Here is a 19,399-nt window from a genome sequence, read left to right as displayed (position 1 = left end):
ATCGCTTGATTTAGGTCTATATATTTAAGAGTAATGAAATAAGTATTACAAATAACAGTAACTATGTCCCAAATAACATAAGATTATTATTTACAGCTGTCACTCACCTCCCATAACATAAAGATTGATGTATCCATGAAAAGCGAAAGTAAAAAAAAGTTAACCGCCAATCACAATTTTACAATCGCAAGTATTTCCGGTTTTAATTCAAGTTATCGAATTTACGACTCGTGTTTTAATTCACTTGGTCAACCGTTAATGCATTATCAAAAAAGTAACTATCATTATCTACTCGCGAGTCACATTAATTAGATCATCTATGATGGTTGACCGTAAAGTATACTTTACGCCGACTATCTATAATGATCGGCCGATAAACTATCATTATCCCCGATAAACTGTGATGATCTATTAATGTGGTATCCGCGTTCCATATGCAGACTTCTTATCCGTTCAGGTATTTCACCTCCAATCTTTTATGGTAATATTCTTTACAAAGCACACAAATGTCGGCATTCACCTCAAAAGCTAATCAAGCCGTTAAACAGACTTATTCGGAAGGGATATAGTTACGATACTGTTGTCAAGTCATTAAGGATTGCATATTTTGGTATTAATATTGATTCACTCATAGGGTCTTTGCATCGGAAATAAACACATTTATTCTAAAACCAGTTGTTGGCATGATACGGGTCATGTTCTTCTCATATATTTCATGATGGTATGATACTAAACCCCTAACGGGAGGGATTGTACTTGATTTTCATATGATGAAGACATAATCTTTCAATCAGTTTAATTGAGGTATGGAGCTTGCATGTCAGTAACTGCTAGTAGTCCTTTGCTAATTTATGTATCACTGTCATTTTGCTTTATTTCTTTTGTTACCTATTCTGACATCGGACTTAGACTTCTTTTGAACTGAGTTTTACTGTGTGTATCGCTGTGTGTTTCTTTATTCTACATTGGCTAGAGGTATAGGGGGAGGATTGCGATATCAAAAAACATGTTTAACCCCGCCGCATTTTTGCGCCTGTCCCAAGTCGGGAGCCTCTGGCCTTTGTTAGTCTTGTATGTTTTTTTTTAATTTTAGTTCATTTATATACTTTGGAGTTTAGTATGACGTCCATTTTCACTGAACTAGTACACATTTTTATTTAGGGGCCAGCTGAGGACCACCTCCCAGTGCGGGATTTTCTCGCTGCGTTGAAAACCCATTGGTGGCCTTCGGCTGTTATCAGCTCTTTGGCCGGTTTGTTGTCTCTTTGACATATACCCCATTTCCATTCTCAATTTTATTAATCCACCATTTTCTACATAAGGAAATGCCTGTACCAAGTCTGGAACATGACAGTTGTTTTCCATTCGTTTGAAGTGTTTGAGCTTTTGATTTTGCCATTTGATAAGGGACTTTCCGTTTTGAATTTTCTTTGAAGTTTGGTATTTTTGATATTTCACTTTTTTTTCAATGATTATTACCTTATGTAATTTAGATATTGAAAACCGTTATGGTAAATATTAGAACGCAAAGAAATGTAACTAATGTTGTTTACCTCTTTCCGGTGCAATTTAATACAAGTATGAAGGACAGCTACGAGTGCAAATGATCATTTATTTTTTACTACAAAAATTGTTGATTACATAAACAGTAATGAGCTGATTTTTATCACTGTACTATATTTAGAAACATTGAATATCCCATTTATAACGAGAATACAAATATGGATAATTCATATCTATGAAAGGCGATAAAAAAATCATCGACCTTTGGTTAAAATAATTCATTATTGATTGCGTATTAGCTCACCTGACCTCAAAAGGTCATGTGAGATTTTTCCATCACTTGCGTCCGTCGTTCCTCGTCGCAAACTTTAAAGGGGGCATTAGCTACGATTTAGATAAAAATTCAAAATACGATTATTTTCATTTCAATTTATTAATAAAAGCAGAATTTAGAAATAAAATTTCGTTATAAGCAGTCAGTTTGGGCCAAATTTGTCAAAATAAGCTCAAAAACAACGCAGATGTATTTTATTGACTTGCAAGTCTTACTTTTTTTGGAATCTGTATTCATATCGCCTTCAATTTAACCCCTTAGCTGGAGATGGATTACGCATGTACTAGGTGTGTTAATCTATTAGAAGGAAAAGAATGTCAACATTGAAAGTGAAACTGGGGCAAATCATTTGTTTGACTGATTCGATCCACAATCAATCATTCTTCTACAGGTAAAACGATGATTAACATAAAATTGTTTTAGCCTATAATATAGAATCAAACAGACCTAGAAAAATCCAATTGCACGTGCTCACTATCTGTTTAAATTTATATTTACGTTTGTATCGGGTTATTTGACCGTCGGCAGTCTTAAAATGTTATCTCGATGGTTAATGATGGTTAATTAGATGGCGTCTAGACTAAAATACACTAGAATGCTGATACATATTATCGAGTCCATGCATTGTTAATTTTAATTTTAGACTTCTTGTAATTTAGATATACGTTTTAGAATGTTATAATTCAAGTATTAGAATTTGAGTGAAACCGGAATACATGAATTTTACAGCTAATGCCCCTCTAAAAAATCTCTGAAACTAAAGAACCGAATGTTACCAAACTAAAATTAATATTCCTTATGGTGTCTCGTTTAAAATTGAATCCGGGGATTTAATCCCTTAAAAACATGGCCAATGTTGCTTAAATAGAACATAGGTGGTATGAAGCAAAAATGTTTAGCAAAATAATATCTAACAATAAGTTAACATGGCGGAAATAGTAAATTGACCCCTCACTGGAGTTATTGCCATTGAAATATGTTTTTACTCATTTTATGCATTTTTCGCAGAAACCATAACAGATAGAGATAAACATTGAATATAATTAATGTCCAGCAAAATGAAACCAACATGGCCGAAATTGTTAACTGACTTCTTATAGTTACTATAGTTGTTTCCCCTAAATGATGATTTTTACCATTTTTGCATTTTGTCAAAAGGAAAATAAAATCTACAAATAAGTGAACATGGTTGACTTGTCCTATTCCTTATAGGATTTGCTGCCCTTATGTGTCAGAAGGGAAGTGAAAAACAAGTTTGTTTCCATGTTTTTATTGAAAACTAGGTAAAAAAATAAATTCAACTTTGAGTTTAAAAAAAAAAAACTGTTCCAGTTTATTATTGAAAAGAATAATTTTTTAAAAATTTAAATCGAAATAAATGTTTGTCCCGTGTGAATCAGTATGAATAAAAAAAATCATTCAAGGTCGGAAATAAAAATTCAAACTCTACTGTCAAAAGTCATTAAAGATGTATTTTTAAGCTTTGAAGTTTTTATTTCGACTTATGAGTCCATCGTTCTAGGACTATACTAAGAATATCTTAAGACACATATTTAGCTATCATATTGTCAGGACAAACTTCATCACATATTTTATCTTGGGGAAACTTTCGATAAACTGACATAGGACAAAGACCATCCAAAGACATGTCCTAGTCCTAAGACGGCTTTGTTGACATGGCGAGTATTTAAGGATTTTTCTTAGGAATTGTCCTAAGTTTAGGACACCAATTTTATGTGTTTTAAGATAGTCCTTACTTCAAGATATATTTTATAGATAAATTTGTATCTAAAACCCTCTTTTTAGCACTATTGGTTGCAACATTTGACATTTTCCTGAACAGTCAAGATGTATGCTTTCGGGAGGGCATGTTGTTCGGCTTCTATAAAATTATGATTCCTCTATTTTTTCATATTAACTCATATGTTTTGGCAGCATTGACATAGTTTAACCACTCTGTATTTATATGAAAAATGCACGACATTTGTCATTGAACTCTGTTATGTATGAATCTATTTTATCGTTGTAAATATTAATACTCAAATTGGCAAATCGTAGTTTAAATGTATTTTTTTTATAATCATTATAATAATACTTTCACTAATTTTTATTATTTTATCACTATTCTAGTATTCAAATATTATGATTACTATTGTCACTGGTTAATTGTTATGCCTTTTTATCTTAATATATATAGTTTTCATTTCGTTATTTTGCAATTTACTTTTACACAAACATTTAGGATAGCGGTTAGGAGATCATATGTAAAATGATCTTAAGACAGCTTCGATGTGCTTGCCCAGACATGTCCGAGGACAGTCCTAAGTCCATCCTAAATCATGTTCTAAGATATGTCTTAGGACAGATCATAGAACACCTTCGATAAACAGGCCCCAGAACATAAAAAAGGATAGTGTTAGGTCCACTAACGAAATGTCTGCGTATGCACATCGAAGCTGTGTCTGGACATTCGAAATAAGGACTTCCTAACCGATGTCCTAAGTGTAGGCGCAAAAGAAAAACACATAAATATGAATTAAAAGTATATAGAAATCCATCACATTTGACCAATTATAATAATGTAAAATTAATAATAGAGTTATAAATTAAAATTATGTTTGTTTTAGTTTGTAACCCGGATTTGTTTTTATCTCTATCAATTTATGAGTTTCGAACAGCGGTATACTACTGTTGCCTTTATTTAATATTATAGATATAATAAATAATATTTATGTAATAATTGTAAATTCAAACTTTATGAAACAAAACAAAACAAAATATAACTACATAACACAATAATGTAATGTTTTTGAGTGAATTGAATTCGAAGTTTCACAGTTTCATAGTATTACAGTACTTATCATTGAGTTCAAATGCAAATATAATTCATATTTGATATAATTACGTAGTACTTCAACTATTTTATTATAGCCAAAACATATACGCGTGAATACGAGCATGAGCAGGAATCCTGACTTTACAGTAGCCAAATAACAGACTCTCCTGGATGAAGTTGGAAAGCAGAACTCTTTACTTTTCATTAAAATTACCGATGTTGCAACCAAAAGTACGCACATGTAGAATCAATGGACGTGATAAACTATACTGGCGTAAAATATCAAAAGTTATTGAAAACCAAAATCAAAATAAAAATCAAAACCTCATTGTTAAACGCCGTATGGTGGCCTATAATTGCTTATATCCTCTTCATTTGAACTCTTGTGGAAAGTTGTCTCATTGGCCATCATACCACATCTCGTTATTGTTGTATTTCTACGAACACTATTCACCCGTTTCCTGAAATGTATATGAAAGTGGTCATATTTGTTTACATATCAAAACATCATAGAATATGTACTAAAGTTAGGACCATTATAAATCCCCGAAATTGGTGTCCTAAACTTAGCACAAATCCTTGGACAAATAATAAGTTGCGACATGTTTGATAAACCCACTGAGAACAAATATATACTATTTGGGTCATTAACAGTATCCATATTGGTTAAAACTTTAGTTTTAAATGAAGTCTCACCCTCGATGATTCATTTTTTTGTTTCCAAATTGTTTGAGTAATTTTGTGTAATTTAAGTTCAGTTATCCAATTAATTCTATATTTCAATTTCTCAAGTACTAAATTTTTTGATATTTTCCCATTTTTTTTCTTTTATAACCTATACATGGATTATGTTACCAATAATCAAATTTTTAAAAACAAGACATTTCCCCCAGTTTATATAGTTATTTCTCCATTTAATTTAAAAGGTTTACAGTTATCCCCTTGTGTATATTTTCTATGTTCTGAGTATTTTTAAGTAGAAATCTGCTATTACTTTTATACAGATTGGGATTGAATGGATATTTTCTATGTCTATATCAAAGAATCAAAGAAAGGAAATTCCCCCTAAAAAAATCAAAATACACAGTAAAAGATTATGTAAGTAGAACCTTGGTATTTGTTGAAAACTTCAGGGTATTTTAAAATGTCTCTCAAATTCAGACTTCCTTTTAACATTGCCATACTATAAATACTGATCATTACACATTTTTTTGTTCGACTATTCCAAATAAAATCACTGTCATGACTGTGTTAAATGTTTTCGTCATATATACTATACTTCTGCTAATATATACTAATAGTGTTGAGACTAAAAGAGTTTTAATGATAGATATTTGACGTAATAAAATCGTTGGGTTTCTTCTTTTCTAAGCATTTTTAAATTTTTTTGTCCTGATTTTTCGAATCGTTTTTCAAAATTCAACTTTTGTCACTCCTTTTAATATAGTCTAAAATATATCCTACGATGTTTTTCAATGATACATTGCCCTACAAACAACATGAAACTGACCAGCCAATTTGTTTAATTTTGTAAAAAAACCCAATTCAAGTCATTTTACAATTTATTGGGTATATTATGTCATTTTATGTAATGCCTCTCAAGGAAAGGCATTTCATTATTTGCCTAAAAATTATGGCATTTAAAAAGCCAATGTTTAGAAATTATATGTAACATATACATCCCTTAATGTATGTTTACATTCTACAATACTTACTGGTGAATCCGTCGTGACAAAATTATCTACATTGTTTAGGTATTTGTTTTGTTTTCAAATTTCAGCATGATCAAAACTCTACGAATTGTCTACATATTTAACTTACCCAAACCCAATCTTATTAATAAATTCTGTTTTAAAGAAAAACATAACTACCGGATGCTGAAATTTCCAACTTAAAAACTTAAAAAATATTATTCTAAAATATAATAAATATTACTTACCTTCTTCCAATGTAAACAAAACAATTCTAGCTGTCTTAAATTCCATAAAACATCACGAGACATCAAAGTAGAATTACAATGTTGTCACTGAAGCAGGACATACAACAATATAAAATTAATAAAAATTATCATGTTTGTATCATTGTAATATGGATTAAGGCAATACACATTTATTGTGGTTTGAAATTGAAAGAAAATATCTTATATCAGCCAGAAATGTTATAAATCTCATTATCATACGATGTCAAGAACGTGCAAGTTTTTTGTTACAGGTGCCCATTTGATAATATTTACATTTACAAATATATTTCCCGAAAAAGTGTTAAGAAATCTATATATATATATAAATAATACTATATATAAAACTAATAAATCATATTCTAACAATTTAGACAATATAAGACATGAAACATAGATATATCCTTTAGGAGAAATTATAAAGAGGGAATTTTTGTTGATCATTAGAACCATCAATCTGTCCCATAACTTTAGAAAAAAATATATTAAAAAAACTATGAAATAAACATACATTTTGCAAAAAATGAATTATCTTTCTTGTATTTCCTTGACCTATTATCGCTAATCTACGTTTAAATTCACTGTTATCATCAAATGTTAACAGACAAAATGAGCAAATGTGGCACCGATGTTAACAAAAACATTTAACACAATACGAAATTTCGTTACGCAAGAAACAAGATATAGAATAAGGAGTTGTGGTATGATTGCCAATGACTCAACTATCCAACAGAGTTCAAATAAAGTTTCAGCTTTATTATAACTGTTACAATATCATTATTGTATTTCGTCCACACGGAACATAAAATTACAAACTTTTTTCTGCCCAAACGGAAATTATTTTATTCAGTCCACACTCAATCCTCCTTTAACCCTGGACAGTGGTATAACAGCACAACATCAGAACAAACTGTAAACATCAGTTAGAAATGGTTGGAAGCATCAATTTTAGTACCGGGAAAACCAACATTCAAAGATATAACTACGGCGTTAAGTTGATATCCTACAAGAATGCGTTTTAAGAGAGTCGACACATTCTTGTTATACGAAGACAGCTAAAAAGTAACAAGGCCAATAATTATACTTCACGTTAAATGCTACATTCTGATTGGCTAATATGAGGGAGATAATTTACTTTATTATACTTCACGTTAAAATGCCAGATTTTGATTGGCTAATACGAGAGAGATAATTTACTCTATCCCATGGCTGAGCGGGAGACAATTTTTTGAATGTCACCCTCTCGTGCAGACCAATCAAAAATGACAGGACAATGAATTGAATTTACATCAAATAATTAAAGACAATACTCAATTTCTACGTTTTGGCTCAGAAACTTTTCATAGACTGTCAAAATAATAAAATGAAAAATTCTTGCTTCACTTCTGTTGATTTTTCTAATACCTGTAACGTTGTTATGTACGTGACGTCATAGTAAAATACTTTAAATTTTATATTCAACAGTATAAGTCAATAATGATAGGATATTCAGTATAATAAATTAAATAACACATAGCTGAGATGATGATAGAGCAGATTGGTACCCCTTGAAAAAACATTGTTAACCTTGGCTTCGCCTCAGTTGACAATGTTTTTTCGGGGTAACAATCTGATCTATCATCCTCTCAGCTATGTGTTATTCATATACTATCCTATGGCTCAGCGGGAGACAATTTTTTGAATGTCACCCTCTCGTGTAGAAAAATCGATAATTTAAAGGACAATGAATTGAATTTACATCAAAATTTTTAAAGACAATACTCAAGTTTTACGGTTTGGCCTCAGAACTTTTTCATAGACCGTCAAAGTAAAAAAAAAACATCTTGTTTCACTTTTGTTGTTTTACTAATAACTGTACACGTTGTTATGTACATGAAGTCATGATTTAATTAATTCCAAATTAAAATTAAAAAAAAACAATAATGGCAGAACAGTCAGTATAATATTCAAATAACACATAGCTGAGAGGGTGACCGAGCAGATTTTTACCCCTTGAAAAAACGTTGGCAACCTTTGCTTCGCCTCGGTTGCTTTATCTATTACTAAATATTACCCTGAAACTGTCAATTATCATGAGTGAAATTCAATGATAAAATGAAAATTACTATTTACGTCACCAGTTTAATTGTCTTGGGAGACCGACTCTGTGAACAAAATAGATACAAATATCATTAACTGGACAAATATTTCTCTTAATTTTCTAACCAATACTGGATATCAATTGTGAAAAAGATGACACCACTGGCAGGAAGTTGCTTTTTTAAATAACAAAATTATTCAAAAAGCAAAAAGCATATTAAAATGTCCTTCATTTTTATTCATTTTGGCTTTAGAGACTAATTTTTAAAGTAAATTGTGGTGAGTGAAATTATTTTGTCTTCAATTAAAAATTTTCATATTAACAGTTTTTGATAGGACTTAAATATTTCATTAATTTTCTTTTCGGTAGTGATATTTTTTATACAAATATAATTTTGGCATATTGCTCAAAGTCTATTTTTCTGCATTTTTCATGACGATCCTGTATGAGATCTTATCGGAAGTACAAAAGCTAATTCTAGAATGTTAGAAGGCATATTGTGTGCTTATACCCAGTCAGACTATCTTCACCATGTGTTTTTTTTTTTCTTTGTTTGTACGTCAATTTTTTCGTTTGAGTTTTCGAGGTTGGTTTGTTCTGTTGGTTCAATATTTTTGTAATTTCCGTTATTCTTTAATTTAATTGATATCTATATCAAAAGACTAAGCACATTAAGCTTGCTTTCAGAATGTTCTACGTTATCATTTTGAGTGTTTTATTTTGTACTTGTATTTTTATGGTCTGTAGTTACGATAACATATTTATCTTGACAGATTTTTAATTTTACACCTTTCTTTGTCCCCATTGATTATAATTTGCATTGGTTAAGAAGAAGTGGAGGTGGTTTAGTACTAGGAAAAAAAAGAAGAACCACATGTAGATGTTCCTTTCACACAGGGAATTTCGTTAGCGATGAGTTTAGTGCATGGTTAACTAAGTTCTTCCTTCGTTGAAGACTGTATGTCGACATTTTAACTTCTCTTCTGGTTTTACATTATTTAATGTGTTTCCGACAAAATTTGACATGTTAATGTATACCCGTTTTGAATTTGTGATTTCCATTTCGAAAAATTTGTACGGTCTAGTCGTATATGTTCAAATATAAAAGTTGTCTCATTAGCAATAATATCAAATCTCCTTATTTGTTTATTTCGATGTTTATTTGAGTGAGTCTTTGTTATTTGTATTCCATTGTAGGTATGTACCTTTGGCGCTGAGCAACACACTGACAATGTTTCCAAATTAAAAAGCAAGTATCTATTTAGACTAGATACTTAATTCAATTTGCTATAGTCATTTCACATTTTACTTTACACATCATAAAACTGTAAATTACAATCTATCTTGACCTTTGTCTTAAGATATGTGCCTCCACTTTGATAAGAACTTTAGATTAAAGATATTTACAAGATAAGATAATGTTATTGTATAAGTATTTCCAAAAATATTTTGGACGGAGTAAAAATAGCGGTAAGGTGTTACATATTTCTATAGTTTATAAGATTACTTTTATGCGACATGTCAACCTCTATGAAAAGGAGAAAATATTATGATGTTTAGATAAAAAACCATTTTAAACAATCTACATTAGAACAATGAAATAACTGTTATTGATATAAAAATGGTCACATCACGGTGGACCTGTTCCTATATGGAGATATACATGGGTCCCATTTTTGATATGTCAAATATATCAATTGGTTGGTATTTCACCCAGGTCAAATGCCAATGGGTAAGTAATTTTCATCTTTCGATTAGATATCGGTATACATACACTGTTTTATCTTTAAAAAAAATTAAGATGTAAAAAATTGTATATGTGATAATTGAAAAATATATGATTTTGCCATGAAATAAATCTATGGGTCGTGCTTTTCACAAGACTTCAATACTTAGTATATGAATGGAGTTGTTTTTCGAATCCTAGCCGCACGTCTGTACCCAAAATCCCCCTCCCCATAGGTCACAAAGAAATCCACAAAATACAACACAATAAAATGAAATTACCGTTTACTTATTCAGATCTGTTGAATTAATATGTTCTTTATGGCATATTTTATTTTAGATATCAACTGAAACGTTTCCTTTATCACTATGACTGAACATTTAAACTTAACGTCTGAAATAGATATTCAAACGAACAATACTCTTCAAAATGAAACAGCACAGTCGTCGTCTTCTGCACTTACAACAGCATCAGATATTAGTATTACTGCTTCTCTTGTTGTTATCATGCTTGGAATGGGATGTACAATAGAAATCAAAAGCCTGGTGAAGCACATTCGGAGACCAGTAGGAATATGCATAGGAATGTTGTCACAATTTGTTGTTCTTCCAGCTGTTACATTTGGTCTTGCGCACGCATTACAACTTCCTCCTTTAGCTGCCATTGGGATGTTGGTTGTTGGATGCTGTCCAGGTGGTTCGACAACGAACATATTTAGTTACTGGACAGATGGTGACGTTTCTTTGAGGTAATTAATGCAGTTATATATTATGTTGTTTTGCCCACATATTTATATCCTTTTATATTCCAGTTATAAAAACTTTGACAAACAGCTGAGCAATTTCCATTTAACACAAGGGTCATACTCATTCGAAGAAAAATATGAAGATCCATTTTGTTATTCAAAGGACAGATTCATCTTTGGCCAAATGATAAAATATAAAGGCATGCAAAATACAACAAAACCATAGACTTATTTAGAGCTTGACATTTGGTCTAGACGCCTTTCTATTATTTAAGGCTCTAAATTTCCCTCTTATTGTCTTTTAGATATTTTTGTCGTTCCACGTGGTTGCTTTTTCGTTACGTACATGACAACATGATGACCAAACGAAATAAGACAATATGGCAAATTATACCAAACAAAACCAGAGACTTAACAAAATGGCCCATACTAAAGTCAAAGGAGTCCGTTGCCCCGGAAATGTTAGCGTTCTCGTGTTCTATTTCGGCGTCGGTTGTATTGTGCATGACATGCAAGCAAGTCCAGTAATGAGTCGTGTTTGGAAAGATATTTTCTGGAATAATGTAAGGAGTAGTTTAAACATTATTATTCCATGTAAAAAAAAAAGAAAGAAAACGGCCCCAGTTCCAAAATTTTAAAACTCAATAAAGTCTTTTCCGAGAACTTATTTCCACTAAAAAGCATAACCTATAGAAAAACCATCTGACCGCCTCAATGATTTATTGAAAAATATTTCTTACTATAGATATATGTACAGAAAGTATTTTCTAAATATATGGAACTCATAATTTTTTTTTAGTTATTTATTTCAGTTCTATATTTTAATGCATATTTCATTTCCTATTTATATATACTTTTGAAGATCATTTGGTATCGTTTCTACATAAATATTCATAATTGACATTTTTAGTATATCGATGACAGCTGTGTCTACTCTAATTGCTATGGGAATGATGCCACTGAATTTACTGATCTATAGCCGCAGTTGGACAGACAAAGCTCTGGTTATACCATACATCAATATTCTGATATCGTTCGGCATGACTATAGGTCCTGCTGTGGTTGGTATATTAGTTAGATGGAAGATATCGAAACTGGCAGACATCCTTGTTAAAGTAAGCAAGTACGAAAAATACATAAATAAGTATAGAAATAAGATAGAAAAATACAGTTAAATAACAAATAAAAATAATAACTAAAATAAATATTATTCAACTACATTTTGAAGAAAGTAGTTATAATGTTTCTTACATTTTAAATATAAGAAAGATATAAAAAATTATGCGCTCGCCATAAGCACGATAATAATGTAAAACAACATCGAAAATGAACAAAAAAATGTAGATTTAGTAAACATAGAAGTCCATATCACCTGATGTGTATACAAGTAAACTTTTAAGGATATTTCAACAATTCACCACACAGAAACATGAAAAATTAAGCATTACGATCGCAATCACAACAGTCTATGATACACTACACAGAAAACCTAAGATTAAGCAACATCGATCCCACTAAAAATCTAGATGAAAAATTTTGATTAAATATCAAATTCCAAATTACTTTCAAAAAGAGACTCTTACTTAAAAAAAACGTCCTCTGAAATTTATCAAGTTTTTTTTGCATTTATACGGTATTTGTTATTTTTGGTTGGTTTGTTTTTTTATGTCGGTATTGGTATTTACAATACCCCTCTGCGTAATTTATTCCTTTAGTCAGATGAAAGTGGCTTACATGTAGCCTTCTACGTGTAGTTGAAGTGTAATACCTCGAAGATTATTACTCAAATTTGCTTTGGAAATCTTCTAGATTTATCTTCTCCTCAAAATTCAAAAGGTTGTGTCTAGCTCTTTGTCATCAGAAACAAAATTCCTTGACTTGCATATTTTAAATGGAATTTGACCATTAACGAAATTTTAAGATACAAAGTAGGTATCATAAAACTCAATTCAGAAGACAAACAACGACACTGGCATAAAAGACAAACATATGAAATCAAGAATTTTGCGCCATTAACTCGTGTTAGGCTAAATGTTTCCGATAGGAATTCATAAATGCTATTAGTCATGTAAATCAGCACGGAAAACTTATCTTGACAAAAATGTTACGATATAAGATTTCTTTTTCTAAGCATAACTTTTAATTTCAATCGAACACAAAGTTTTAGTAGATAAAAGCAACGGAATTAATCCTGAATTATGCAAGGATGGATTAAGCTTCATTAAATCATGCACATTATATAAGTTTATTTGAATGCTATGTTCATTATTTTTTTTTATCTTTATTGAATTAAAAAACGGTAACGTAATATTTCATGGCAATTCTTACATTACGTGAAAGCAATTTGATTATGACCCTTGAAGTCATTAACAAAAACTGTATTTGTTTTTCTCTTCCAGTGTGGGTCATTTGCAGGAGCAATCAGTGTAGTGCTTGTAATAACACTAATGAGTCTTAGGTTCCCATATATGTACTATGCATCGTGGAAAATATATATCGCAGCCTTTATACTTCCGTTTGCTGGTTTCCTGTTTGGTTACGTTGTTGCCGTGATTTGTCGCCAGGACCCAGTCAGGTGTAGAACAATTGCTTTAGAGACGGGGATACAAAACTTTCCTCTTTGCATGACATTATTACTACTGACATTTTCAAAACAAATATTTGCACAGATTTCATTGTTTCCATTATTGTATGGTGTAACGTGTATAATATGTAGCTTGGGATTTTTAGGCATTTACAAAATAGTGAAAAAGGTAAAATCTACACGAGAGAAGAACAAAGAATTTATCAGTGTGTCAACTATCGGAGACGACAAAATTGTATTTAAGAATTGAATGCTTCTTTTTGTAAATTTATTGGGGTGTAAAAGCGTTGACCGAAGTACATTTTGTATGAAGCGCGGAAGCGCTTCATTCTAAAAATGTGCGCACGGTCAACGCTTTTACAACCCTATTAAATTACTAAAAGAAGCATTCAATACTTATAATTACATTTTTTTGCTATGATCATAAAAACACGTTTTCTATCAAGTTTTTCTTTTATTTACCTGTGCACTTTATTGTGGAAGCTCGTATCATCATGAATGTTACATTTCATTTTGAAATGAAGGTTAATTTCGAATGAATGAATGAATTTTATTCTCATCAACTAATGACATAGTTATAGAGACAATATAATATAATATACAGTGCATGTGTGAAATAATGATATACATTAACCAGGAGGAGAGACTTTCACATAAACAGCTTAAATATATCGACATAATTTTTCAAAAATTGCAATATTACTTGAGGAAAACAGATAGCATAATTTCAAGGTGTTTGCATTTTTCCAACAAAATTCCGGTAAATATTTTTGTCTTTCGTTATCGAAAGATTTACAAGACAATATATAATGATACTCGTCACCGATTTCAGCCGAGCCACAGATACGACACAATCTATCATTTCTTGACAGATTATGCCATCTCCCTGTCTCGACTGGTAAACGGTGACTACCACATCTAAATTTACAAAACATATACATACAATTCAATGGTAAAATAGATATATATTCTTCAAATTTAAATTCTGTTTTAAATATTCTATAACATATACCTTTAGAGGTAGAATTCATATTTTCATGCCATTCCTGTATAAATTGGTCGACCAGTTTTGTTCTACACATTTAGAAATCCACAAAGCAGAAAAAGTACCCTGTTGATTCCAAATATTTGACATTCCACAATTATCTAATGTGTTTTTTATAAAACGTAACCATTTACTCTCCAAACCATAATTATTAGAGTCAATAAATAATAGATTATATAAAAGTGAGGAGACTTTACATTCTTCTCCATGTAAGAGACGACACCAAAACTTTACCATACGAACTCTTGCATGAACTGAATCTTCCCAGCTCTCCGTAAATCATAAAATTTGGAGTAGATTGTTTCAAATGTAGTATAAGTTTGCAAAATTGCAAATGAACTTTTTCGAGTAACTCCAAGTTTTCAAAACCCCAAATTTCACATCCATACAAAAGTATCGGTAAAATAGTTTTGTCAAACATATCTAATTGACATTCAATAGATAAATTGTTTTTTCTACATTTTTGAAACAATCCATACATTGCTTTTGTAGCTTTTCCATATAAATATTTTCTTGTCTTTAAAAAAGAGCCACTTTTTGAAAATATAATTCCAAGATATCTATATTCGTTTACTATCTCGATTTCATGATCTTCAATATTAAATTTTAAATTCTTTGACAGTCGACCTTTTGAAAATACCATAACTTTTGTTTTCTGCACATTTATTTTCAGTTTCCATTGTTTACAATAATCACAAAACTCGTTAAGCATCAATTGTAAGTCTTCATTTGATTCTGACATCAAAATTGCATCGTCAGCATACAGTAAAATAAACATTTTGAAATAAACCATTAATTCATTTTCTATATCTTTACTAACAGTTTCTAAACCTTTAGCATTTGTAGTTTCTAGAAAGTCTTGCAAGTCATTTAGATATAAAGAAAACAATATAGGAGAGAGATTCTCCCCTTGTCTAACTCCTATATCACAAGCAAAGAAGTCAGACTTTTCATTATTATGTACTATACAGGATTTCGTATCTGAATACATATTTTTTACAATTCTAAAAAATTTCCCATTTATGTGGTTCTGAAGAAGTTTGAAAAATAAAGAGTTTCTATGTACAAAATCAAAGACTTTTTCAAAATCTACAAACGCACAGTAAAGTTTCTTTCTTTTTAAAAACAATAATTGAAACAATACATACAGAGAAAAAATATGGTCGTTGGTAGAATATTCGGATCTGAATCCAACTTGATTCTCATGTAAAATCTTATAATGATCGAAAAATGTACTTAATCTATCATTCAAAATAGATGTGAATATCTTTCCAATGCAAGATAATAGTGTTATGGGTCTATAATTTTTTGGTTCCATTTTACTCCCTTTATTTTTAAAAATAGGTAAAACATTACCAAAAAGCCACGACTCTGGTACAATACCTGTATCAAAAATCAAATTGAATAAATAATAAATGTCAATCATAGAATCCAATGAAGATGAAATGTATTCATTAATAATTAAATCATCACCTGGAGACTTGTTATTTTTCGCTTTTTTTACTGCTTTTCTGATTTCATCTGCTGTTATTTCCTTGTTAATCATCTCAATTACTTCGTCTGAATTTATCTCGTTTGTAATAACAAAATCGTCTGAATGTTCTTTGTTTGTATCTAAATCTTTAAAAAAGTCAACCAAAGTTTGCAAAGGAATTTTTGAAATATCTCTTTGCCTATTACCATGAAAAAGTTTCCAAAATTCTTTGGGATTTTTTGTTCTCATGTTTTTCATTTTGTTTCGAAAATCTGTATTAAATCTCACAATAGCATTATCCATAGATTTCTTATAAGAAAGTTCACTCACCCTTCTTTAAATATATTTGAACCATATTTTTTACACAGTCTTTTTGATTTTCTGAATTCTTTTTTTGCTTTCAATCATTCCAGATCAAACCATTGCTTTTTTGAATGTCTTTCATGTGCTTTACTACCTGTCAGACCGAAAGTAGTTTCTGCCGATTTCAATAAAATATTACAAAGATCAAAAACTACTTCATCTACTTCCGGTTTTCGTGCGTTTTCTTTTGCATTATGTAATGATTGTATCTTAACAAATAATTTTTCAATCATTTCTCCATCTAAATTATCTCTAAAATCCAATGTTTTTTCACATTTCCATTTAACAATTTTTGGTGTAAAATTATTTTTCTCAAAATCTGAATGCTTCTTATTTTTACAGCTCAAGGTAAGTGAAATAGGTGAGTGAACATCTGAAAAAAGTCTACAAAACTCTTGTACTTCAAAGTCGAGTATATTCTCAAGAACATTACAAGTGCATAAAAAATTATCATATAATCAACTACACTTTAATTTTTACAAGTCATTCTACCAATACTATCTTTCCCAAATCTACCATTTAAGATAAACATATTATTGTTTTTACAAAATTCAATAAGTTTTCTACCATACTTATTTACAATAGTGTCAGAATTTTTTCTATACCTTGATATGTTCATATCATCAAGAATACATATATCTGAAAATACATTTATATCGGATATTTCATTAAATTGAGTATCATCAGTATCTTCAGTTTCATGGAAATCTTTGAGTGTTGCAGTTCGACTATTGAAATCGCCAAGTAAACACATGTAGTCATTATTCTTACTAAAATTTTGAAACTCAAATTCAATTTCCGAAAAGGCTTCATCTGACGCATACGTTTTATTTTCTGGGGGTATATAAGTAATACCAAATATAATATTTTCTTGAAAATCAAAATTTTCTTTTTCAACAGAAAACCAGAAAACAAAAGGACATTCTGATTCTATTACAGTAATGTAACGTTCTAAATATTTTTTGTAACCTATAGCAATACCACCAGATTTGTAGTTTGAAATTTTCTTTCTTTTTTTATACTTGAAAAATCAATAGTGTCTATATCATCAAGCTTTGTTTCTTGAAAACAAACAATATCAAATGTATTTATTAAACATTGAAATTCGGGATAAAATAATCGTTGCTTGACACCACATACATTTAGAGATAATATTTTAATATCTGAGTTCTTGTTCACTGTGTAGAGAGTTGATCCGTGAAAGTCAACCGAATCGTTAGAATTGTCACTGTTCACTGAGTTTGTTTGCCCTCCATGGTTCACCTATCTTCCGTTACTTGAGGTTTCATCCGAAGTGAGATCATCTCGTCTGTTTCGTCGTCTTGTTTTTGGACGTGCTCCTTGTGATTGAAAATCCCGTCGTGTAGTATTTTCGGCTATATCTGATGGTAGAGGCTTAATTTCTTTTCAATCAATAAAAAGTCTGTCTCGTTTGATAAGAGCTTTTTTGTTTTGTTTTCGAGCTTCTTTATAATAGGGCCACAATAACTTTCTTCTTTCGTTGATTTCTTTAGGGAATTGTTCTGAAACACCAAAGGTAGTCCCCTTAAGATTAGTTGCAGACTTCCGTACTATTTCTCTGTCCTTAAAGCTTTTGAATCTGCATACAATTGGTTTGGTTTTTAATGTTGTCCCGTCTCGATTTTTTCTCTCATTCAGCTGTCCGAATCGGTGTGCTCTGTGGAAATCAATCTCTGTTTCCATTTTCATATGTTCTGTCATGAATACTTTCAAAATTCCGTCCGTTGTATCCTGTATTCCTGTGAAAACTAGGTTCTCACGCATCGACCGAATCTTAGAGATCTAGGTGTTTTTCTTGTAGTTCATCGAGATTATTCTGCACCCTTTGCATGTTTTCTGCCACTTCGTTGTTTTCAGATCTAATAGCAGTAATTTCAGATTTCATGTCGGATAGATCATTTCTATTTACCTCAAATTGTGAGTTTATAAAGTCCAAACTTTTTTCTATGTCTCCTACTCTATCTGTAATTTTTCCTACATTGCTTGAAACTGTTTGCATACTTCTTTCAAATTTGTCAATTTTTTCACCAAAAGAGTCAAGAATAGATAATTTTGTCAACATTTCTTCCACCTTTTGTCCCAGATTGTCAATTTTGATGTTTGTGTCGTGTCCCATATTCATTGTTGAATGCATAACTGGTTGAATATTTGGAATAGGTTGGGGTCCATAAAGATAATAGCCCGTTGGTGAGGTGAACTTTGGGGTTGACATGATGTGTTGTATACTGTGGTATGCTGGATCTTCCAGGGAGGATAGGAAAATCAATATTCTGTATGTACGTTGACATATTTAAAGTCTGTAATTTATCGACAGTTTTATTTTTTAAACTATTTTTCGGTTTGTTTACATTCTCATGTTTTGAATCGTGAGTACTACTTTGTTGTTTCTTACTTGGTTTCTCCGTGCTAACATTTTCAGGTTTTGAATTCCTCCTTTTCTGACCTTTCTGACCTTTCTTGCCATCCTTTTTATGATTCATGTAGTTAATACACTAGTTTGCTAATACATTCCTCATACAATAACTTTCACAATAATAGTTAACTTCTAGTTATTGTCTTTTTTCGGGATAAAAAATTGGTCGACATATTTTCTCCACACATGCGCGGAATGACGCGAGATTGTTGTTTGCCAATCACAATAACGTATTATAATGAAACATACATGTAATGTAATTATATGGTAATAAATAGGATCAATGTATACTCTGAAATAAAATAAATAAACCCGTCA

General features: G+C 30.7%; 1 protein-coding gene across 6 annotated transcripts in view; it reads left to right on the top strand.

The window, feature by feature from the left end:
• LOC127734400 (ileal sodium/bile acid cotransporter-like) overlaps positions 1 to 19,399 on the top strand; it is a 52,768-nt gene extending 33,369 nt beyond the window's left edge. For 2 of the 6 annotated variants that reach the window (XM_052244252.1, XM_052244256.1), the window contains exons 2-4: positions 10,776 to 11,184; positions 12,092 to 12,296; positions 13,581 to 19,399. In XM_052244252.1, coding sequence (XP_052100212.1) covers positions 10,805 to 11,184; positions 12,092 to 12,296; positions 13,581 to 14,015 — 1,020 coding nt within the window. In that variant the 5' untranslated portion in view covers positions 10,776 to 10,804 and the 3' untranslated portion in view covers positions 14,016 to 19,399. The other 4 variants (XM_052244250.1, XM_052244251.1, XM_052244255.1 and 1 more) reach the window with 3 other exon arrangements.

The sequence above is a fragment of the Mytilus californianus genome, unplaced genomic scaffold (assembly GCF_021869535.1).
Source record: "Mytilus californianus isolate M0D057914Y unplaced genomic scaffold, xbMytCali1.0.p SCAF_3, whole genome shotgun sequence".
NCBI classification, from domain to species: domain Eukaryota; kingdom Metazoa; phylum Mollusca; class Bivalvia; order Mytilida; family Mytilidae; genus Mytilus; species Mytilus californianus.
Note: the sequence above shows the minus strand (reverse complement) of the source record. Positions and strands in the feature narration are given on the sequence as shown.